The 23854-nt window shown below is 50.7% G+C and overlaps 1 protein-coding gene across 4 annotated transcripts in view; it reads left to right on the top strand.

Annotated features, from left to right (window-relative positions):
* The window catches only part of Poc1a (POC1 centriolar protein A), a 97567-nt gene extending 74137 nt beyond the window's left edge, over positions 1–23430 (top strand). For all 4 annotated transcript variants that reach the window (XM_035443916.1, XM_035443914.1, XM_035443915.1 and 1 more), the window contains 2 exons: positions 4144–4287; positions 21439–23430. In XM_035443916.1, coding sequence (XP_035299807.1) covers positions 4144–4287; positions 21439–21537 — 243 coding nt within the window. In that variant the 3' untranslated portion in view covers positions 21538–23430. The remainder of the gene's footprint in view (positions 1–4143; positions 4288–21438) is intronic.
* The last annotated feature ends 424 nt before the right edge of the window (positions 23431–23854 follow it).

Raw genomic sequence — 23854 nt, forward strand, 5'->3', positions numbered from 1 at the left:
CAGGGTGTTAAACCTTTGAAAACACCAAAGGTGTGTCCCCTGGTGACCCCAAGAACAAGGATCACACCGGAGAACCACCAAAGCCGTAGGATTCTTTGATGTAAACAGGTGTGATCTCTCCTCTTTAGCACTGCTGTGGTCACTCTGCCCTCCTCATTACTCAGGGCTCTGCTGCTTTGAGTGTCACTTTTCACCCTGGCCCGCTGCTTTCCCGGCTCTGCTTCTATGCCTGTTCTCCAGGCTTCGCAGGAATGCTGGAGTGCAGGTGAGTGACCCAAGGGCTGTAGGGGTGGGCCCATGGCCCTTTGCTGCATTGCAGACACTCAGGAGGTTTTGTCACAGGAATTTCATTGCACCTGTAGGTTGGGCCCTTTGAGGCATGAAGTACTTGTGGAGGGCCTCTGTTCTCTCTGGGCAGGCATTCCAGGACAGACGGGAGCAGTGATGCAGAAACTTTTAGACTCAGGGCAGCCAGTGGTCTCCACAGAAACATTAAAGAAAACTTGGACATGGAAGTCCAGTTGCAGCCAGTATGACCTGTCACCTGTCATCTGTCACAGGCTGCCTGACCCCCAGGAAGTTTGTGCTTTGAGTTTACATCCCAGCCGGTGGACTTTGAGCAAGATCCATAATCTGCCAGGGTGATATTTCCGGAGAGAACACTTAGCATGAGTGTCCTCTGTCTGAAAATAATAAAATAATCCCTACTGTGATGGACCCTCAAGGATTTAGTGAGGTGATGTTCAATCAGGGCCTGCAGTGGTGGCAGATAAACGGCAGAGACCAGCCTGGTCAGCCTTCAGTGCTGGGATGCTGGCATTTTGTTCTTTTGAGACAGGATGGCCTAGGCAGTGGCTTGAAGTTCACTGTGTAGCCCAGCTGGCCTCACACTTGTGATCCTCCTGTCTCAGCTTCCCAAGTTCTGCGGTTACAGATGCCATGCTCAGCTTCCAAAAATCCCAGATTCTTTTTTAGTTTTTTCCCTTTTGTTTTCTTACTATATTTTTTCTTTTTTATTAAAATTTTTATTTATTACTATTGAGTGTGTGTGTACACACTAGTTCATGTGTCCCATGTGCACTAGCATGTGAATGGAGATTACAGGACGACTTCTGGCCAGTCGGCTCTCTCCTTCCACCATGGGGTTAGGATTGAACTCAGCAAGCACTTGTCCTCACTAAGCCATCGGCCCACCACCTCCATCTCCATATGTAGCCCAGGCTACCCTGGAGTTCACAAGCTCTTGCCTTAGCATCCAAGTGCTGGGATTGTATTTCTTTCTTGTTTCCTTTGTTGTGATATGAAGACAGCCCCTATGAACTCATGGTATCCATGGGAACACATTTCTCTCCTAAAGCCAGTGCTCTATCTCAGAGCACTATGGTTCCAGTCCTTGCTGCTCCCTTGGATCTGCTCAGCGTTGGCTCAGAGAGAGACTGCTAAAGTTGGCATTCACCCTCCCTCCCCCATCATTCAGTGTTTCCAGAAGCCCAGTTGAGCACTGGCAGCTTCTACGCTGCTCTGCAGAAGCACTCAGAATTTCCATTCCCTCCTTCCCGGGCAGCAGGCAACACCAGTCTGGCTGTCCCCATAAAGATGCCTGCTGTCGGGACAGGAAGCCTGTAACCTTCTCTCAGTAGTCTTTTCTGATGGAGCCATGGGGACTCGGTGTCCAGGGGAAGAGTGTGTCTGGAAGGAGTGGGCACAGGGCTGAGAATATTTTTCAAGGCTTGCTGGTGACTTCAGATGAGTTTGGTCATTAGCTCCATTTTACAGATAAGGAGGTAGAGGCACTAGCTGGTCAGTGGTGGAGCTAAGGCCTCTCTGGCTTCTCATTCCTCACCAGTGACAGAACTGCCTGAGCCTGGGGATCACTGTGGTAGGCCCAAGCTTTCTTGGCAAGGCTAGTGGACTTCTGAAGTGTTTCCTTTCAGAATGAGCTTTCTGGGTAGGCATTGAGATCGGAAGTACTTGATCCCTGGAAGGACTGGAAGAGTCCTGGTCCTGAAAGTCACGTTGCCCAGCAGACGTGTCAACAGTGGGTATGTGGGCGCAGCACTGATTTTCTCAAGAATGTCCCTCAGGCTCATGTTGCACAGTCAAGTTCTTGGGCCACCCGATGCAGCATTTTCCAAGTTCCCATCAATATGTCCTTGTGAGTTTGTGGCTTATGAGGTCAGGGTTCTTTCCTAAAAAAGAAAAATATTCAGTAGACCTACAACTGTGGAGACTCCAGGGGACTGAACTAGGCCCACCGAATGTGGGAGACAGTTGTGAACCTTGGACTAGCTGAGAGGCCACATTACAAACCTGGTACATGAGCTGGCTTGCTGCAGCCTACCCGCTATGGTGCAATGCTGTGCTCAGCCTTAATGCATGGGAGAGGGGCCTGGCCCCACCCCAACCTACTGTGCCAGACTGTGTTGACTCCTTATGGGAGACTTACCTGTGAGGAGGAGTGGACTGGAGGTGAGCTGGGGGGGTAGGAGGGGGTGGGTGGGAGGAGGTATGGGAGGGAGAAGTGTGGTTGGAATGTAAAATAAAATTTAAAAAATGGCAAAAAGAAAAGAAAAGAAAAACATTCAGGTAGGTTCCACATGCTGAATTGCCCTTGCCTTTCTCCTTTGTCATTTGCAAATCCTCTCCTGGGTCCATTCTCTTTGAGGACTGTGATACAGTCCAGGTGAGCATGTCCAGGCCAGATCATCTTCCAGGGCCAGGTGGTTGTGGATTAGTCTAAGAGGGAAGACACTGAGGGGAGATTAAACAGCCAGCTGCTGATTGTGGGTCCACAGGCATCCCAGTACTGTCAGGGCTGGGCAGTATCCTAGGTGAGTCCCAGTGTATCCTTCACTACCCATGGCTCTGGGAGGTGGCCAGCTTCTGGGTAGAATAGGCTTGGCTCTGGTGTGTAGACGGGTCGCAAGCCTCAACCCTAGTGGTATCCTGGGTTTGTGGGGTAAGGAGTGATGAGTACAAGCAAGATGCAAGAGGGGGCAACAGATCCATGGACAGGCCTGTGAAGAGGCCAGCATTGATTCATCTGCCTGTGTTCTAGCCCTTGTTCTAAGATAAGGCCGCTAGGGGAACAGAGTGGGAAGAAGGAGGCCCAGGTATGTAGGAGCAGAGGAGTTCCTGATGGGAACTTTTAGCAGAGGGAGAAGTATAGGTGAAAACACCCCCTGGAGAGGAAATTGTGGTGGGAGTGCCAGGGCGCAGAGGCAAGAGAAGGGCATGGAAGGAGGTGGAGTGGATGGACAGAGCCTGAGGGTGACATGGTACATCTGGAATGTCCATTAGACATTTGTAGGTCACCAAAACTTGGGGGTGGCCCAGAGCCTGAGCTAGCACTAGCACACAGTGAGGCCACAGGCATTGGAACTGTGACTGACCTGCCACCAGCATCCATGCTCAGGGAACCCTCCTGCTCAACACATGCAGGCTGCTACCTGGGGCAGGAGAAGCCTGCATCTGAGTATAGGGGGCTCGGTGACCCTTCAAGTCATAAAAACCCAAGTGCCCCATTCCTGGAGTCCTGTCTGAAACCAGCCAGCTGTGCCTGACCTGTGGCTCTTGCCAGCCATCTGGGTAGAACAGTCAGTCACACAGAGATCTTTGTTTTTCCAGGGGATCTGGGGCAGGGCAAGATCTGGAACATCCCCTTTCATTTCTGGGCCACAGCTGCTAGGCCCTTAGGAAGGTGTTAGTGAAGTCTGGGGCAGCCGGTGTTGGGAGGGTGGGAGAAGGGGTGACTTGAGGGCCGTGTAGTCTTTATGTCTCTGGCTCCTCCAAGATGCGCCCTGGATGGTACCAGAGAATGAAGAGTTGGGAGATGGACCAGCCTCCCTGAGGACCTCTGGGAGAACTCTGAGGGCACTCGGGGGGTCCACCTGCCCCGTTGCCCAGACCCCAATTAATCTAGACTGCCAGGTACTCAACTCTACTTCTCAGTCTCTGCTGTGGAAGACGGACATGTGAATCTGCTGGAAGGGCGTGTCCTCTTTCCCTGCTGTTCCCCGCTGACATGCTGAGGCCATTTCCTCTGGCTTCCTGGCTTCTCAGATAATCTGTCTTTGAAAATGATCCTCTCTCCTTGTTTCCTCCATACTAAATAGACTGAGGGACTGTGCTTTCTGTCTTTAGCCAGAAATGAATTTGCCTGTCCCACCAGGCAAAGACAAGAGCCTGGAGTCGGTGCAAGAGCAGTCTCAAGAGCGCGTCAGTATGCCCCAGACACTGACCAGCACACTGGAGCACATCGTGGGCCAGCTGGACGTCCTCACACAGGTAGGGCCTGATGGGAACACAAGTGCGCGCGCGCGCGCGCGCGCGCGCGCGCGCGCGCACGCCCATCTGCATTGTTCTAGCGTTTGAACCATTTGATGTTGGTTGGCAGATACTGAGATTTGTTTTAATGAGCCAGGGTCACTTTGTGTAGTCTAGGGTGACCTTGAACTGGAAATTCCCTTACCCCAGCCTCCTGCACACAGAGGTGTACAGAGGTGTATTACAGAGGTGTGGGGGGGAGGGTTAAAAATAGAAGCGCATATCACAGTGCCTTTGTGTTCCTCGTTGTCGACTCACTGAGTCTTTCACTGGATGAAAGGCATGGTGGCTGTCTTGCTTACATTCTGTTACTGTAATGAAACGCCATGACCAAAGACAACTTGTGGGGATGGACTTATTTGGCTTATACTTTCACATTATGGTTCATCACTGAAGGAAGTCAGCACAGGAACACAAGCAGGACAGGAACCTGGAGGCAGGAGCTAATACCATGAAGGGGTGCTACTTACTGGCTTCTTCCCCATAGCTTGTTCAGCCTGCTTTCTTATAGAATCCAGGACCACCAGCTCAGGGGTGGCCCCACCCACAATGGCCTGGGCCCTCCCCCATCAAATATTAATTTTTTTAAAAAATGCCCTACAGCTTGCCTGCTGCCTGATCTTAAGGAAGCATTTTCTTTTAGTTTGCAAGACAGTATTTCTCTGTGTAGCCCTAGCTGTCCTAGAACTCACTCTGTTGACCAGGCTGGACTTGAACTCAGAGATCTGCCTGCCTCTGCCTCCCGAGTGCTGAGATTAAAGGCATGCGCCACCACCACCAGACTGGAAGCATTTTCTTAATGGAGGTTCCCTCAGGTGAGTCTAGTGTGTGTCAAGTTGACATAAAACTAGTCAGCATAGAGGCTGACACCTTTGATTTTAGCCCTGGGGAAGCAGAGGGAGATGGGAGTCCGTGAGTTCAAGACCAGCTTGATCTATATAGGATGTTCCAGGCTGGTCAAGGCTGCATAGGGTGAGACTCTGCCTTTTAAAATAGTGTTTCTGTGTGTGTGTGTGTGTGTGTGTGTGTGTGTGTGTGTGTGAAGGGGGGAAGAGAAGAAAGAGGTAGAGAATGGACCTGTTTTCCAATCTACATTAATGAAATATCAGTGTCTTCCCTGGGATCATGGCTGTTGGACCTATGTAAGCTGCAGCTACCAGACTCCAAAGTAACTACACAGGTTTCTGCTAGAGTTTGTCCACCCTGGTATGGCTGCTTTGAGAGAAATACTGTCCATTCATCCCATTCTCACCTGCCAGAGAGCTGGGAGCAGTGAGTTGGATTTTCTGCAGCCCTGGGTTTAGACTCAGTGTCATTTTTTTTTTTATTTCCCTGGTGTCCTTGGAAAAAACCCTTTAGTTCTCTAAACTCTGGTGTCTTGACCTGTAATGCACAGGTGGTCTGGGTGCTTGCCTCCGTGTTTGTGGTAAGGATTAGCAGATTTGAATCTCTGCAAAGTCTGGCTCATGCCTGGGTCTAGGTATCTGCTGAGTAAGTGTTTACTGTGGTCCTGCCCATGACCTTCATCAGTGCGGTAAATGTGGGTCCTTCTCTCCAGAACTTTACTTACAATGGCAGCTTTGGTATGAACAAAATACCCTGACAAGAGGTGGCAGCTGCCCTGGAGTATGCCCAGAGGCGCATCACATCTGAGGGAGGCCCTGACAGAAGAGCAACCTTCCTATGGTCTGGAGGGACCACGCAAATCCCACGGTAGCTGACATGTGGCTCATTGGGCAAGACGGTGCTGAAAGATCTTCTGTCCTCCTGGTGCCTTGGCTTTAGCTACTTGGCAGGGACTCCGCAGACACCTATATCCCATGCTGACTTGGAGTTAGTGAGGCTGTGGGAGGTCACATGATCTACTTGGTAGGGTTGTAAAAGCAGGGAGAGGAGAGAGCAGTCCTAGTTCAGTCCTATAGAAGAATGCGGAGGACAGCTAATAGCAGTCTGGTAGCCTTTCCCTGACCCTGGACCTCGGGCTAAGTGAGAAAAGCCACTCCACATTGTGTCACGTCATTGGTGTGATCTCAACCTTGGGCCTACAGATGGAAGCACCCAAGGATGAGGAGGGAGTCAGGGTTGTGGGACTGCAGAGCACAGTGTGTGCATACATGCTGGAAAACCTGCTAACTTTGAGAAGAAAGCCTGCTCTGAAGAGATGTGAGCAAATGCAAAGTCTTTAAGATGAAAAACCCGGGGCTGGAGAGATAGCTCAGAGGTTAAGAGTACTGACTGCTCTTCCAGAGGTCCTGAGTTCGATTCCCAGCAACCACATTGTGGCTCACAACCATCCCTTATGAGATCTGGTGCCCTCTTCTGGTGTACAGATATACATGGAAGCAGAATGTTGTATACATAATAAATAAATAAATCTAAAAAAAAAAAAAAAAAAAGATGAAAAATCCACTTCAAGCCTGACGGAGAGCACCTTACGCTCATCACAGCCTCAAGTGAGAGGCCAGGGAAGATGGAGTCATTAGGACTTCACAGGGTAAAACTGGAAATTAAGTCTGAGAGGTGGCTAAAAATACAGGAACACAGCAGTGAAAACACTTGCTGCTGCTGCTTTAGGGGTGCCCGTGGAAGACTGTGTGTTGTGTGAGCAGTCAGGAGTATGATAGTAGCTTTGTAAGAAACTCGTAGCACAGAGCAGAAGCGGCCTACAGCCGGGTGTTTGGCTGCCCCATGACACCCTTATTCTACCTGACAGTGTTTGGTCTCTTTGCACATCCATGGTGGTCTTATCTTCTGTTCCTTGGTGCACAAAGTGAAAAGTGTTCCCTTGGACCCAGCATGTCCTGAGGAAGCTTGGGTTCCATGTAGCTCCACATAAGGCCATAGACTCAGCCCACTTTTGTACAAAGTACATTGGGTTACTGCAAATGCTCTTTGGAGGCTCGGTCATCAGTTGTCCACACTGAACCAGCCCTCTCCTGAGGCCTAAAGCCAGGTGGCCACGGCCACCTCTCCTTTCAAGTGGCTTGTTCAGCCAGACTCCCTGTCTAGTCTGTGAGTTCTGGCCTGGGGTCTACCCCCTCAGCAACTGTTCCTCACTGTGTGCTTAGTCCTAAAGCCCTCTGTACCCTGGCCACCTCAGCACTGACTTCTGCACTGCTGCTGCCTGCCCAGGTAGGACCCTAGTTCTTAACGCTGAACTCTTAGTCCACACTGGCAATCCTAGCACTTGGAATGCTGAGGCAGGAGGATCAACAATGTAAGGCCAGCCTGGTCTGATAACCCAAATGGTTTCTAAAAATACCAGAAAATATACATAAACAAAAACCTACTTTCTTATTCAACAGTCTGGGTGTGTGGATGTACAGCTCAATGGGGCAAGACCTCCTCTGTGGATGTTTGTAGTCTGTTTGCCACCAGTCTGAGAGACAGATAGAAAAATCTCAGCCCTCTCTAGCAGTCCTTCTAGAAAAAAAAAAAGTCCTGAAGTCGGGAAACTAAGCAGTCCCCTTGAGGCCCGTGTGTGTCTGACTTCCTTGCAACCTAAGCCTCCCGTGCCTTGATCTCCAAGCCTGGAATGAGTCCTGTCACCAGCAGCCACTCTCCAGGCCTCTAGGGATACAGAATGTGTCCACCTGTGGAGCTCACCTAGCATGCCCAGCAGTGCTGTGTGTTCCTGTGTGTTAGAAGCCTCCCCTGTCGTGTTAGCTGCTGCCACTGCTACTGCCCAAGGCTTGCTGGGGACAGAGCCAGCAAGACAGTACCACAAGCCCTCCCCTCTGCCTAAGGGAGCCATCTCTCAGCCCTTACAATAGAAGTGATGGTTCTCTATGCCCACACATTCACTGAGCCCATTCTGTGTTTGCTCCTATGTGAATCCCAGTCCCATTCCTGAGATGTCTCCTTGACTGAATTTGATGCCAGGCCAGGCTTTAAGAGGGAACAGGCAACTGGGCCCATTAAGAAAGCTAGGAGTGATTCATAAGGAGCCCAGCCAGCCAAGGCATGGAGGCCTCGGGTCCTCTGGTAGGAGTTATGGAAGCAGCAGCCCAGGAATGACCGTCCGGACACTGAACAGCAAGCTGGAGCCTAATGCAGCAGAAGCCCGAGGGATGTGGGCGGGCGTGAGATAGGAAACAACAGAGAGAGCCAGGACTTAAGCAAGAGGCAGAGCTATCATAGGCTGGCTCCTGGGAGGCAGCTTCCTAAAACCTTGGAGCTAGATTTCACTGCAGGTCAAGGAAGTGGGTGGTGAGAGCAGCAAAACTGTGAGGCATCTAGTCTCCTTAGGAAGCAAGTTGGGCCCCTGGGACTAAGAGGCCTGGCAGGTCTATTAGAATTCTAACTGCCCTTGGGGTTTGTACAGCATCAGAAATCAGTTCTTTAAAACACACACACACACACACACACAAGCGAGCACATGTGTACACACATTGGGATGTTCTGGGTTTACCTTTTAGAGACTCCCATGTTTATAAAGTATATGCATTGTTTGCATTACTTTTCAAAAATGTACTTATGAGCCAGATATAGTGGTGCATGCTTTTAATCCCAGCACTCAGGAGGCAGAGGCAGGCAGATCTCTGAGTTCAAGGCCAACCTGTTCTCCAGAGAGAGTTCCAGGACAGCCAGGGCTACACAGAGAAACCCTGTCTTAGAAAAGGGGCAGGGGTTTGGTGGGGAGGGAAAGGCATTTATAAGAGAAATGTTACTTTTGAAATGACCTTACAATGTATGGGCCCTTTGCTTTGTCTCCTGCTGTCTGTAATCCCAATAGGTCAGGTTGGCCTGACCTTTCAGGTCTCCTCCAATTGTCTTAGATGGAACGTCCCCGTGAGCATCCTCCTGATGCTTAGCTGAGGCCTCAGCTCTTCAGGGCTCCTCGCTTGATCTCACTGTGGGGTTTCCCAGCACTTAGCATCTTACCAGGTACTGTTAAGGCTGTTGTACCTGGATCCACCCTGGGGTCTACCCAGCTTGTGGCTTCAGCAAGAAGCAAGTGGTCCTGATCTTAGTGTAGGCAGAGCATCCCTTGTTAAACAGTTTGCGTGGAATTTTGGGGTGACTTCATTAAAGAAGTTTCCTGCAGAACCAGCAAGATGGTTCATCCAGTAAAGCACTTGCTGTGTGCACCTGGAAATCCTGGATCACTGGAACCCACATAAAGGTTAGAGAAGAAAACTGACTCAGAGTCTTGTGACCTCCATACACACACTATGGACTTTATACCCCTTTCCTCAGTGATAAATAATTAAAAGAAGTTCAGAGCTGGAGAGATGGCTCAGCAGTTAAGAGAGTTTAAATCGAAAAAGCTGGGCACATAGTAGTAGTGCTTGTCCAGAATTCACAATACCCTGATCTCCATTCCTACTACTGCCCACCAAAAACTTTTCTTGTAGAACAAACTTGACCTTCCTGAAGGATAAAGCCACAGTTCTTGCTCTGGGCTCTGCAATCAGAGCCCAAAGGCTAGCCCGAGGCCGCCTGCAGAGAACACAAACACACACATGCACACATGCTCTTAACCCCAACACATGCTCTTGGTGTAGGACAGACCTTGTCCTTACTACCCTGTGAGGCTGCTGCACAGAGCTCATGGAGGATCCGATCCCAGTTGGATGCCATCCATGCTTAGAGTAGCCTGGATTCTTCAGCTTCGTTCATGGCTACCAGGCATGGAGAGGAATGTCTCCCTCTTGGGATCCAGGGATAGTCTCACTGAATGAGCCACCTGTCTATCAGGGTGCCTCGGCACATCCACTCTCCTGGATTTGGAGGCAGCCTGGGTGTCTTGGACATTTGGTATCATTCCAGTGGCCTCAGATTCCTTTCTTACAAACAGGGATAGCCAAACCTGCTGCAGTCTTTGGTTAACTGGTAAACTGGACTGGTACAGCTGTGTGGTAAAGGCCAGCGGTTAGTCCAGTGTTGTCTGAGCACTGAGGAAGCCCTGAGATCACCTATAGCATGGGAGCCGAGAAGTGGGCATTCTAGTGCAGGGATCCTGGGAGCTGCCAGGAAAATGCCATTGTCTCTCTCTGTTGTGGAGGGAGGGAGGGAGGGAGCACCAGAGGTCAGCATGAGGCTGTTGGGATTTAGGGATAGGCCTTTGAACCTGGACTAAGGCGTTCAGGGCCAAGACTGACATTCTTCAAAGATGTGTGCTTCCCGTGACAGTCATTCTTTGAATGGAGTTATCACAGTAACCTGGGAGGCCGCCGTGAGAAGTGCTGTGTGGCCCATTCAGCTTATTGGTTTTGTCTTAAATGTCAACAGCAACTGGCTTGGGGAAAACATGAGTGTTTCCTCCCTCCCTCCCTCCCTCCCTCTCTCCTCCCCCTCCCTCCTCTCTCTCTCTTTCTCTCTCTCTCTCTCTCTCTCTCTCTCTCTCTCTCTCTCTCTCTCTCTCTCGACGGGGTTTCTCTTTTTAGCCCTGGCTGTTCTGGAACTCACTTTGTAGACCAGGCTAACCTTGAACTCAGAGATCCACTTGCCTCTGCCTCCCAAGTGCTGGCATTAAAGGCATGCACTGCTATGTGTTTTTCTGACAGTGGGATTCACTAAATGTACACATACAAAGCACTTATCTCTCCCTTGGGGGACTTTGTTATGAGATCATCTTCAACCTCATCACGTCCACACCCAGTACATACCTGTCCTATGGCTGTCCATATCACTCTCTTGCTGAGCCTGCCTGAGTCTTTTTTCCTGACAAAGCTGGCTCCATCCCAGAAGTCTGTAGGGTCTACAGAAAAGCCAGGAGAGGGGTAAAAAGGCCTGATTATTGTGGTTGGGCTTTGCTTCTTAAGGCTTCCTATAGGGTGAAACTTCATGTAGAGGCCTGTGGAGTGCCCATTCCTGCTGTTTCTGCACCACTGGCCACCCCACTTTCCCATGTTGCCCTTCACAAAAAAGGACATAGCCACTGTGCGTTACACAGCATCTGGCTTTCACTCTTGTGAAGTGGTCAGCTGACATCAGCGTCTCTGGTAGAGCCAGGTCTTCCCATGAAGCCTTGCAAAATCTACTCTGCCACCACGCCAGATTTGTAGCCCTTGTGGCAATATCTAAAGGACTCAAGCCAGACCCTAGGGCTGCCAGACCTGCTTGCTTTATGTCGGATACTGAGGGAGACCAGCCCAGGCTCTGCCCTGCATTCTCTTTCCTCTTGTGCCCCGTAGAGATCCTGGAAAGCTAGCTAGCAGGCAGGCAGAGCCCTTGTCAACGCTCACTGCCCCCTCCCCCTTGTGTTCCTCAGACTCTCAGGTGCTACCTTCCTGAGCAGAGGCCTGGGTCTATCTGCAGGAGATGGGATAGAGCATGGAGATGTGGACAGTGACCAGGAGCCTGGGAGGCGGCTGTGAGCAGCCCAGCACAGACTTAGCCAGTGGCTTGGTGGTTTTGTTTTAGAAGCCAAAGGAAAAGTTATTTTTGACTCCAGTTTCACATCTTGCTGCTTTTTAAAAATACCAAGCCATGAAATTCTTGCAAATTCTTGCTCCAACTTTTTTTTTTTTTTTTTTCCTAGCATGCAGTGCTTCAGGCTAGCCCCAGCCATGCTGTGATGTTACAGTCAGGTTCCTATGGCTCACAGAGACGGCTACACACTAATCTAAGACTGGAAATTTAACCAAGAGGAGCCAGGCCCTATAAGCTCTGCTGCTTGGTGCTCCTTGGCAGTTGAGTTTGCTAAACGTTCAGGTCCCAGAGCTCTGTTGATATCATCCAACAAGGTTTTTGTTTGATGGGGGGATTTAGATAGCCTTTAACCACCCCTGTCCTGCTAAATCCTGGCATTTCCCTGCTTAGTGGGCTACTAGGGTAAAGTGTCTAGTTCCACACTAATGGGAAAGGTTGTGTCTCTGTGCTTTGGGTGAAGCTGCCTGGATATTCTATGGGGCTCTCAATGTCCTTCTTTGCCAGGTGGACCAGCTCTTGTTGGTAGGAATAGACTCTGGATTTTTAGTAGTTACAACATTTTTCCCTAGGGTTGGTCCTCCTGTGGGATCCCAAACCCAATTAATTTGTCGGGAAGATACTGCCTTTCAGTCCTGCTTACAAGAGGGTACTTGTTTAATTTCCACCCAAACCACCTTCTGAACATCAGCGTTTGCTAACAAGCACATCTATCTACCACACAGACTTGGTCCAGAATGGATTTGTCATCCTTCTCCTGGGCATTCATGGGCTACCCTTTCAGCCACAATCAAGTTCAGAATGGCCTGAGCCCCTGACACTTGGGGGTTTGGAGACAAGAGGCTTATTTGTCTCTCTTTTAAGAGGCTACTTCCTAGGAGACAAGGGACTGAAGACATTGTGTAATCTGTGGTAGGGACGGGCTTGATGCCTGCCTTTAGCTAGTTGTAGAGGCACCGGGAGAAATAAGAACATCTGTCTGGTCCCCAGCTCCTCCTCCGCATCCCTGTTACTGGCTTTGGCATTCAGTCCACAGGCTTCTGTGGCTTTACAATAGGAAAGGGTGGGGGAGGCTGTTCCCTCCTCAACTCCAAGTCAGGCAGTATGCAGCCTTCCCTCATGGCACACAGCTTATTAGCTGCACTCCAAAACTAGCTCATGATTGTTATTTCATGGGGGCCGGATGGCAGCTCCCTGGGGGATCTGGCAGACATCTCTTGCTTTCCATCTTCTATCCCATGTGCGGTTGTGGCAAAAAGTAACCCCCCCCAAAAAAAAAAAAAATAAGCGGCAGATTGAAATGGGCTGGGCAGTGGCTGTGGTTACCGCTGGAGCCTGGGAATGTTCATGGTTGGTCATGCGAGATTTCTTCTGAGGTTCCAAGCAGGCCTGGAGGAGTAGGGAGGGCTAGAAGGTGGTGAGCAGGAGTGGAGAACGGGGACATATGAGACACATGCATGGACCCCTCGTCCGGGATGGTACAGATGTGCTTAGAGAGGGTAAGGGGACTCCATTAGTTTACTCTTGTCTATCGGGAGCCCTCCAAAGGAATGGTCAAGCACACAACACTAGCAGGGGCCCAAGCGAGCTTTGTGGCAGGCAGCTGCAGACAGGCCTATGCTGCTCTGAGAGTAAGCAAACCACAGCTGACCCGTGGCCGCAGGCACTCGCTCTGCTCAAGTTCCAGTACAGCAAAGCCAGGGAAAGCTGTTGTGAGGCCTGCTCTTTCCATCCTCTCCCTTTGATCCGAGCCTGTGTTGTAAGCACAAACCTTCTTCATACATACCTTGGGGCCTGGAGCAAGAAGAGAAAGAAGTGTTGAGCTTTACCTAGCATGGCAATTGGAAAGAACAGTTCTTTGCGTCATTCTGATCTGGGCCTAGCTGGTTCCACTAGAAAACCCAGGACAGTGAAGCAGATTTTCCCTGGTGGTCAATGGATACTTGGCAGGACAGGGGAAACTTATGAAAACCCACCCTGGTGACACACACTCTTCTCCGTCCATGCAGTTGTCCTGTTGGGTAGGAGCTGCAGCCAGCTTGCCAGGCTACACTGAAGTTCTTAAGCCTCCCAGCTACAGAGCAGGGCTCTGTAACTGCAAAAGGTGGCCAAGGTCCATGCCCCCATTTAGCTCTGCTGGACTCCACAGAGATTCAGTGTGGCAGAGCCACTGGACAAACTTGCCTGGCTTCCTGTATTATATATGCCAGACACCTGGCTTCCCAGGTGGGCCAAACATGGCTGACAAAGAAAGATGCCTAAACCCAGGTTCACACTGGCAAGACTGTGGCTTGGTATCCTCTTTGGTATGAGCAGCACTCCATAGGGCCCAGGAGCATCTGTAGATGCAGGGAGTGGGCCCTTGACAGTGTCCTTTTAAGGAGAGGCTGTGCTTGTTTGAGAGGAATTGCTATGAAGCCTTGAGAAGGTAAATTAGTCAAAATGCCTTAATCCAGTAGCTAATCCACTGATAGAAAATAGCATTTCCTGTGCGTCCTGAAGAGAACTAATCCTCAGTAGCATGGGGCCTGGGGCCTATGCAAACATCAGAGAAATCTCTTATCCCTGAGATAATGTGAAGCAGAGAAGGACCCACGGCTCCAGGAGCCAAAAGCTTGTGTTGCTCGCAGCAGACTGTGGGCTGGGGGGCGGGGGTGGCCAGAGATTCTGAGGGATTTCTATAGCTCTTGTGTTGTGGGCCAGCTGTGTGTGATCCTGAGCCCTTCAACATGTCAGATGTCATCATAAGAGGGACCTCCATTCCTTCCCTCCAGAGTTCAGGCCTCGAAGCTTTTAAGTCATCAAATCAGGGCTGAGGTAGGATTAGGAGTCACAGATTCTTTGACTGCTTCTCTGATTTTGTCTTCCCCATTTCCTGCTCTGCTGAAGTGAGGGTGTTTCCCCCGAGCTAGCCAGAGGAGGACCGCACTAGGGATAGGGTATTTGGTCTCTGTTGCCCATCTCCCTCCCCTACCATCCCTTCAGGCTTGCCATATCCAGGGATAAGGTGAAGTAAGTGCAGCCACTCAGACTCATCAGCACATTTGGATTGTCCTTGGGTCTCAGGGAACTGTGTTCTTGACACTCCCAGCACGCAGGACTCAACATTTGTCCATCAGGTACTTTCTAAGTGCCACCTATGTCTTGGAACAGGAAGACTTGGAACTTTACTGTGAATAAGACTTATACAAAACCCTGCCCTGATGGTTCAGACACTGGACCACTGACTGGCAGGCCAGCATTGGCACCCTCAGAGTTGAAAGCCCCTCTGCAACAAATCATTAGATGTGGGCCATGACCAGTCTGGGAGGCAGACTGAGTGATGGGAAGGATTGAACTCAAACCAGCAGCCTGTGCCCTGGGAACCAAGTTGGCCCCTCCAGTCCCTAGTCACCTGGATATGTGACTGGCCAGGCCACCATTAACAAGGCAGAGCTTCCTGTGTGCACATGTGTGCACAAACATAGGGACATGTACCAAGAGATGAGCCTGGGGCTGGCTAGGGACAGAATAGAGCTGGGACAGGCTACATACCCAGTGTCCCTACTTTGATGTAATAGCTCACAAAACCTCCCAGCGGAGAGAGATTCCCCATTTACTGCATCTGTTTTAGATGTTGAGAGTCTGAGTGGAGTCAAACCATGCTAGAGTGAGATTAATTCCACATTTTCTATCTTTGAAATGAAACTAAAGGAGTTAGATATGCGTAGCACAGTCCAGGTCAGGTTCTTGGAGCCAATGGTCAGCCCCAGAACATTTCCCAAGACCTGCCCCCCTTACTCATCATAGTGGTGTGCCAGGGTAGCTGCACCCATTTGCTTTGACCAAGAGAAACTAGTACCCCTTAGCCTCTAATAATTGAATCCTGTGTTTGGTGGGGGGAGGGGGAGGTTACTAGGGAACCCAAGACCCTCCAGAGAGATCTCCTTGGGGAGCCCAAATCAGCCACAGTCCTGGAAATGATTAAAAGGAGGGAGCTATAAGCCACAGACCACCATGCACCCCAGTGGCTCAGATCCTCCCAGGACGGACCACAGGATACCTCCTTTGGGACTTCATTGAGTCCCTTCTGTGTCCAGGATTTCCTCACTGTCCCAAAGCTCAGCTGGGGATCATGTTGTCCACTGAGCACCCTATTTGCAGCCCAACAGTAAGTGAATAAACATGAACTGCTGAGTGAGTGTTACAGTAGCTCTGAAAGCTGCATTTTACAGACAGGAAAACTGAGTCAGGTAACTTAGCCAAGGCCAGTTAGCGAGCTGGTTCAAGTTCAAATGTGACCATCAAAGTCTGGAGCCTGCTCTTTTGTCCTACAAGCCACAGCTCCTTACTGAGAATCTTACTGTGATGTCTCCCGGGGGCTCACACCTCTTCTACAGCCACAACAGGCTGAAAGGGGAAGAAGGTAGACCCCGAGCATGGACTGGACCTCTTTTTGGGGGGCAGGCAGGGGATCTGGTCTCAGAGTTCTGGACTTCCTCACCCCTCCTCAGGATGCTCATCTCTGGAATTATGCGGCACCTCTACATGCGCTGTGGCCACCTGTAAGGCCTCTAACCCTGCCCTGGCTTCCTGTGGTGCTCTCACATGCTTGAATCCCAGTCATGCCAGTCAGAGATGCCAAGACTCTCCCTTCAGCCACCTCTGGCCCACAGAGATGCCCAAGCCCAGGCTCAGTCCTGTGCAGGGGGCTGTTGGTCCTGTTGAGGACAATGCAGGAGCTGCATTCAGCTGTCTGGGGTTCCAGAGCTTTCTTGGGATCCTAGCAGGCCTTCAGCAAATGCCTGGTAACTACTGCTGCTACAGAAAGGCATCTACCAAAACGACTCTGGTGCCATGTTCCTCTGCCACTTGGGGTGGGGAGCCCAAGTGCCAGACATCTCAGGCTTGGCATTTTGGGAACAGCTTCTTTGAGAATCGCCATAGTTCTTAAGAGACTAAATATAAAGGCTGTCTCTTCAAAGTCAGTTCCTTTTAGACTGTTTAGAAGGCCCTTTAGAGTGTTACATAAATGTCTTTACTCGCCTTGAACTGTGAGTGAGAGAAGACTTGCCCTGTGAATGTTGCCCCAACCAGAGACAGATCGCTGTCTCCCCTTGCAGGAAAATTAGAATGGAAATAGAATACCGTTGTTGAGCCAATCCTAGGAGGATTTTCCTCCAGAAGCCCAGGATGAATCATACTGGAAGCCCCGCCCCCTGGCCCCAGCTCCTAGATCCTCAAATGCTGCCCAGAGCCAAGGGCTTGGCCAGCCACTTCTCACACCTAACACTGTCAGTTCGAGTGGGTTGGGCAGTCCCTCCCTGGCCATCATCTACAGGGCTCAGCAGCACTCTAGCATTGTCCTGAGCCTGGCAGGGTCCTTGGCCTTCTTAGACTGGATTCTCCTTTGCTACATCAGGGGCTTGTAGATTCACTGTCCTCCCCTCCTTTTCTGTCTCCTCCAGCTGCCCCAGCAGTGAGGATGTACTTGGAAACACTCTGCTGTTCACTGTGCCTCTTCTCAGACCACTGTAGGCATCACAGAGGGCTGTGGGGCCTGAGGCTGATCTACAGTGTGAGCTCCTGTGGTTGTGTCTTGCCTGGTGAGCTCCTCCTCAGCTCCTGCTCTGCCTCATTTCCTTGAGGCTTGAGGCCAGGCAGGCCAGCACAACCCCAGACTGGTGTAAAGCTTGCCGTTTGCCTCCTTAAACCAGTGGGCACCCATTCACTGTCTCCTGGACCACATTGTCCCTATGACGTTAACTCTTTTTTTTTTTTTTCTTAGACGGCATTTCTTTGTGTAGCCCTAGCTTTCCTGGAACTCACTCTGTAGACCAGGCTGGCTTCAAACTCACAGAAATGCACCTGCCTCTGCCTTCTGAGTGCTGAGATTAAAGGCATATGTCAAGTGTGTTTATCTGGGGAGCCATCTCACCAACCCCAACATTTATCTTTTCTTGCTCTGATGGCTTCCATTGTAATCCCAAACCTAAGTGTTTAGGCAAATAACAGATCCACCTGCCTGGGGTTTGGGGAGGGCCACCTGTGATATGGAAAGTGTGTCTCGGTATTATCTGGTATGTGATGGGGCTGCTGGGTAACCCTGAGCAATGTCTTTGGACTGTTTTGTGTTTAGACATTGGGACTGGAAGTTGTTGTGACAGGTGCTCTCCCCCTTGGGCACCTGCCACCTGACCTGACACAGTTTCCTCTGTGGGACTGAGCTTGGACTCTGCTCTTCTGGCCAGAACAAATTGAGAGACAGAGTGGGTCACTGGAGCCCTGGAAGGCTAGTTCTTATCTGCCTTTGTAGAAAGCTGCCCACGGGCTGGAGAGATGGCTCAGAGGTTAAGAGCACTGACTGCTCTTTCAGAGGTCCTAAGTTCAATTCCCAGCAACCACATGGTGGCTCACAACCATTTATAATGAGATCTGATACCCTCTTCTGGTGTGCAGATATACATGGAAGCAGAATGTTGTATGCATAGTAAATAAATAAAATCTAGAAAGAAAGAAAGAAAGGAAGGAAGGAAGGAAGGAAGGAAGGAAGGAAGGAAAGAAAGAAAGAAAGAAAGAAAGAAAGAAAGAAAGAAAGAAAGAAAGCTGCCCACTACTGACACTTCGTGGGGCTATGGAGTGAACTCCTAATATTGCCTTTAAAGTCCCACTCACGATTTGAGGGTAAGGTGTGGCCTTATTTCCCAGCCCAGCCAGACCAGACCCTCGTGACAGGAGAATCCCCAGGGTAGGACCCAGGGGATTGAAATGAGGTAAGCAGCTAGCCACCCTGTGACTAGGCTCCCTGTATGGACACTGGGCAGTAAGAGGGGACAGCAACTGCTTGTATCCTCTGGACACTGAGGCAGTACATATTTACTAAGCCTTCAGAATGCCCGACACTGCTGAAGACATGTGCTCGTCACGGGTGAAAGTCACAGTATGAAGTGGCCTAAGGTTAGTCCTTACCAGGGATGCCCCAGATGACCTACCTGTCACTGCAGATGCTCTCTTCCCCTCCCCTTCCAGTGAACTAGGTCTGGCACAGTGGTGGCCTGTCCCGAATTGCAGTGCTATGGCCTACACAGACCCCTGCCAGGGCCTTCCTTAACGACCTCACGAGGCTGACTGTGTCTAACCAGCTGCTCAGATGCCCTGGTGGGGCCTTTCCATTGCTGGGGAAAGCCTCATCTTTGTGGAAGGAAAGCACAGCATGCACTGGAGATGAAGCTGAGTTGGTAGAGTGCGTGTGTCTAGCATGCACAAAGCCCTGGATTTGATACCCAGCACCAAACTGGGCGCTAATCAGGTTTGGTGAATCATGTCTACCTATGATCATAGCACTAAGGAGGGGAGGCAGGAAAAAAGTTCAAGGCCATCCTCAGCTTTATGGTGAGTTCAAGGCCAGCCTGGGCTAAAGGAGACCTTGTCCCAAAACAAAGGAAAAAGAAAAGAAATGAAATTTGAATTTTTCTGGGAGGGTATGCAATACAAATTAATTGAGTTACAATCTCATGCTAAAATACTACAGCGGAAGAACATAGTTCCCAGGCCCACCTCTGTCATGGGGATCTTTGTTTTCTGGTGAGATGAACTTGTGTGCTTTATTAGAGTAGGATCATTGAGGAGTAATGTGACACCAAGGGTGCAGGCTGCATTCTAATGTACAGATACCTAGAAAGCCCCTCCTGCCCAAGCTCATCCTTAAGGCTCAAAACACATTAAGATCAAATGGATCTCGGAACTGCCTGGTAGTTATCCCTGGTGGTGACTGTTCCTGACCCCTTGGCAGAACAGACAGGGAAAGTGTAGTCCAGACACCAAGATGGCATGACTCTCCAAGCTTGCCTGGCAGGGAGTGAACCAGAGAACAGTAGTGGGGGAGGACACTATGAAGTGTCCCTTGCCAGGCAGGGTGTGCTTGTCTAGCATCCCAGCAGTAGGAAGGCTGAGGCAGGAGGACTGCCACGAGTCTGAGGTTAGTTTGGAGTACATACATCAAGGCTACAAAGCCAGGAAGGAGTCCCCCTTTAGAACTGGGAACAAAGTATCCCTGGTGCGCCCAGCACTCTCCATTAGTGAGTGGCTGTGAAACAGAGGATGCTTTTCTATTAATTTTAATCTAACATGGACACATTTAATGACCACACTCCTGCTGGACTAAAGAATGGGCCTCCCTCCCAAGAACCAAGTGGAGGCCCTCAGTATTGCCATTGGTCCAACATCCCTTGTTTTCTGAGTCCACAGTCTCTGCGTTGGAAATTGGGTTCCTGTTAAAATTTTAAAAGGAAGGCAAAAAAAAATAAAAATAAAAAAGACAGGCAGAAAAGGAAATGCCATCAGCCAGGCTCCCCCACTGCGGCCTTGAGTCCCGACTGTCTGTCGGAAAGGGTCTGGAAGAAGAATGATTTTGGCAGTGTGAATTTCACAGCAGCCAATGGAAACTTCCAGGAATGCCGATCGGGCCAGCCGGGGGCTGTTTCCACTGCCACTTTTACGAGATGCAGACCCGTTCCTGGCTGGCTGGCTAGCTTGGGGATGTGATGAGGTCTTTCAGCTTAGCTCCACCTCTGGAGGTCTAGTTCATGTTCCTCAGCAATGGTCTTTCCAGGTTCTGTCCTGTGACCTAGGGTGCAGAGTCCTCCCATCCTTGGGCAGCTATCAGACAGAGCATCCTCTGTGACAGCTGACGTCCACACAGGACGCTGTGAGAATTTACAGCTGCCCTGGAGGGGAAACTCTCTCAAAATGTCTCCATGTTATCAAGTGCATGGAAGCTCTCTTCTGGATCAGGCTCAAGCTTTCATGGAACCTCAGGGAATGGGTCATTATCTCTTGAAAGACATCATGACCTTCCTAGTGCCTGTGGGAAGCAAGCCTGCTGCACTCACAGTGGCCTTGTCTGCAGTGACCTTATTCCCAGTGGCTGCTGTGGCCTTCATGTATGCAGTATTCAGCAACCCTCGATGGTGGAAATGAAATGGCCAGCTGAGCATGGGTCATCCTAGCAGGTGTTAGGGAAGGTGTGATTGGTGGGACAGGCTGCCATGGCTCAGGCCCTCTGAGAAGTTGCCCACTACTGATACTGCCTGAAGCCAGAGGAAATAGACAGGTTTCCCCACCTTCGTGGGAACTCTGTCTGCAAGACTGGACTTGGTCCATGAAGTACACACAGCCTCAGGTGACTGGATCCATAGGCAACCTTTGTACTGGTTTGTGGAAATAAGTGGATCAATGTGGCATTGTCACTTGCCAGTGTCACCCTCATCCTCACCCCCAGGTGGCACTATCTCCCTCTGTCCTCATAGGACCCACACAAATGGAGCCCCCACCCTCTGGGCTCAGGGAACCCACTTCCCAGCTATGTGCCCTGCCCACCTTGGGAAGAGTGCCCTCAACCCAGAGGGAGGGCAGTGTCCTGGACAGGATCCAGGGGAAGAAGTGTCAACATTTGTGGAGCAACTTCCTTCCCAGACAGGTGCTCAGTGGTCTCTGGTGATACACAGAGCCTAGGGGTCAAAATTCCTTGTGCCACGGTTATCTTGTGAGAATGTGAGATCTGCCATCTGCCTCCCCTCAAGCATCTCTTTCTGCCCACAAACTCCAGAGATGCACACAGAAGGCATGAAAGACTAGGCACAGCCCGTTGGTGGGGAGGGAGGCACCTGGCATTTGGGTAGCAGGCTGAGCGGCTTATGGTGATCCCTAGGTCAACAAGGTGGGCCCTCCATCCTGAGCCTGACACTTTTTATTTTGCAGACAGTGTCCATCCTGGAACAGCGGTTGACACTGGCAGAAGACAAGCTGAAGCAGTGCCTGGAAAACCAGCAGCTAATCATGCAGCGAACGCCATCATGACCCAGGAGCAAGAATCAGGAGCTCAGTTGATTAGGAGGACAGCAGGCTAGGGATTTGTATGGTGACTTGAGTAAATAAATAAAGGGATTCACCCCTGAGGGAGCCACATCTGTACCCAGTCTAAGATTGGGTGCTCCTGCTCCCCTGTCCCCAAGTGCTGTTTGCACCTGGAACCTCCCCACCTGACCATGGGAAGCTCCCAGTGGGTGGAGCCACACAGAAGGGAGACTTGTGACCACACTTAGTTTAACAAAAAGGAGCCAGGTGAACTGGGTGCTTCCTCAGAGTCCTAAGATGGTGACAAGCTGTCTAGAGAGCCTTGCTAGGTTTTCATTCACCTCACTTCAGCCTCCTGACTGGCTTCTAAGTTGGTAGTTCATTGCTTGGATGAGGCAAGAATTTTCTCTCCATCTGACCACCCCCGCCCCCGCCCCTGCCCCCAAAGAAAGCCCCCAATAGACCATCTGAGTCAGGTTTGTTTGGGAACAAGCTTGGGGCAATGGGTAGGGCCTTTGCAAAGCCTTTAATTTCTGTTACCACCAGGGCCAGTGGCTTCTTCCTGTCTACATGCATGAGAACAGAGGGATCTGAAAATTAAAACTAATTTGACTGATGTTGTTGCAGGAATGGCTTGTTCTGGGTAAGACCTAACCAGTCCTCCCATCCCAGGGCCCATAAAGGGAGAGTCACAGCAGCAATGGGAGGTGGGGTGCTTAGAGGATCATTTCTGAGACCAAGGACCCTTGTTTGCAGCTGTTTGGGGGGTGCTGGAGTGCAAGGATAGCCGAAGCCCTGTGTATTTCCCCTAACTGGCTTCCACAGGGATGTGGAGGCCCCAAGTGCCCTGTTTCCATTCATCATGAGGGTTTCTTGGGGCCATCCTCCACATCTAGACTGGGAAAGCCAGTGAGTACTTTCCTTGTCTGCACGGCTTCTACCACAAAGCCGCAGCCTTCAGCATCTTGGAGCTTAGAAACCAGAGAGGTCCTTATCCCCTAAAATACTGCCCTGCCCTGGGGGTGGGTGCAGTGCTAGAACTCCCCAAAACCTGTCAATACCAGCTAGTTAGCCTGGCCACAGCCCTTGCAGCTTCCAGGAGAAGTAGAGCCTGAATGTCTAAGAGTCCAGGCTGGCACGAGGGCCAGCCTGTGTTGATTTCTGATAAACCACAAGTGTGGGAGGTTGCCTCCTCCAGCTTGTACTAAGTAAGGAGAGCTAAATTCCAGAGTCAGACCTTAGTCCTGCCCACCCCCACCTGTACCCCCCAAAATACTGCAGTCTGACCTGTCTGAGGCTCTGATTGTTAGTTTTGAAGCAGTGACCTCTATTCCTTTAGGTGCTGCACCCTGCCCTGTGAGAGTAGTGGCTCAAGGGAACCCATTACTCTGTCCATTCCCACTAGATGACAGAGCCTATTGTCAAGAGACAGCAGGTGGATCGGGAAGAGCTGGGGTTCCCTGGGGAGCTGCAGTGCAGGAGCCTGGTAGCCTGCACTGGCAGGTAAGCCCCTCAGCTGTCTCTGGAGGGAGTAAGCACCCCACCCTGTGACACTTAGCTGGCTACTACCTCAAAGGGTGCAGCTTGCGGCGCCAGCCTTGTCATCCCTCCCATGCTGGTTCTGCCACCCTCTTGGTGGAGGCAGGCTGAGTGTGGGGCACGCCTTTAATCCCAGCACTCGGGAGGCAGAGGCAGGCAGGCAGGCGGATCCGAGTTTGAGCTTGGCCTCATAGTGAGACCCTGTCTCTAAAACCAGGTAGAGGTGAGAGCTGAGAGTCAGCATTTATCCCTCTACTTCCTGGCTGTGGGTCCAAGATAACCAGCTGCTTCAAGCTCAGGCTGCATGGCTTCCCTACCACGATGGACTGTGAACCAAATAAACCTTTTCTTCCTGAAGTTGCTTTTGCCAAGTATTTTGTCAAAGCAATGGGAAAGTAAGAGAGCAGTCTTGCAGGGTGTTTCTACAGCTCACACACACCTCCCTTAGAGCTGCAGGAATCAGGGAAAGTACAGTTCTTAGTAGGCACGCATTCTACCACTGGGCTTCCCCAGCCATGGCTTTTGGAATGATCTGATTGTGGTGATCTTTACTTCTGTGCCCAGGGCAGACTCAGGAAGGGCCAGAGCTCATTTAGGGCCAAGTTTCTCCCAAAAGGGTCCCAACTCAGAACCTCCCTGCACCAAGAACTTGGGGACTCAAGATGCACCTGATTAGGGGGTGGTCCACAGTCCTCTTAGTACTCTGGGCATTGACTAGCTGCACCATCATCCCCTGCCCCCGTGAAGACTTATGGACTCCCTGAGCCAGACAACTATCTGG

The sequence above is a fragment of the Cricetulus griseus genome, chromosome 4 (assembly GCF_003668045.3).
Source record: "Cricetulus griseus strain 17A/GY chromosome 4, alternate assembly CriGri-PICRH-1.0, whole genome shotgun sequence".
Taxonomy (NCBI): Eukaryota; Metazoa; Chordata; class Mammalia; order Rodentia; family Cricetidae; genus Cricetulus; species Cricetulus griseus.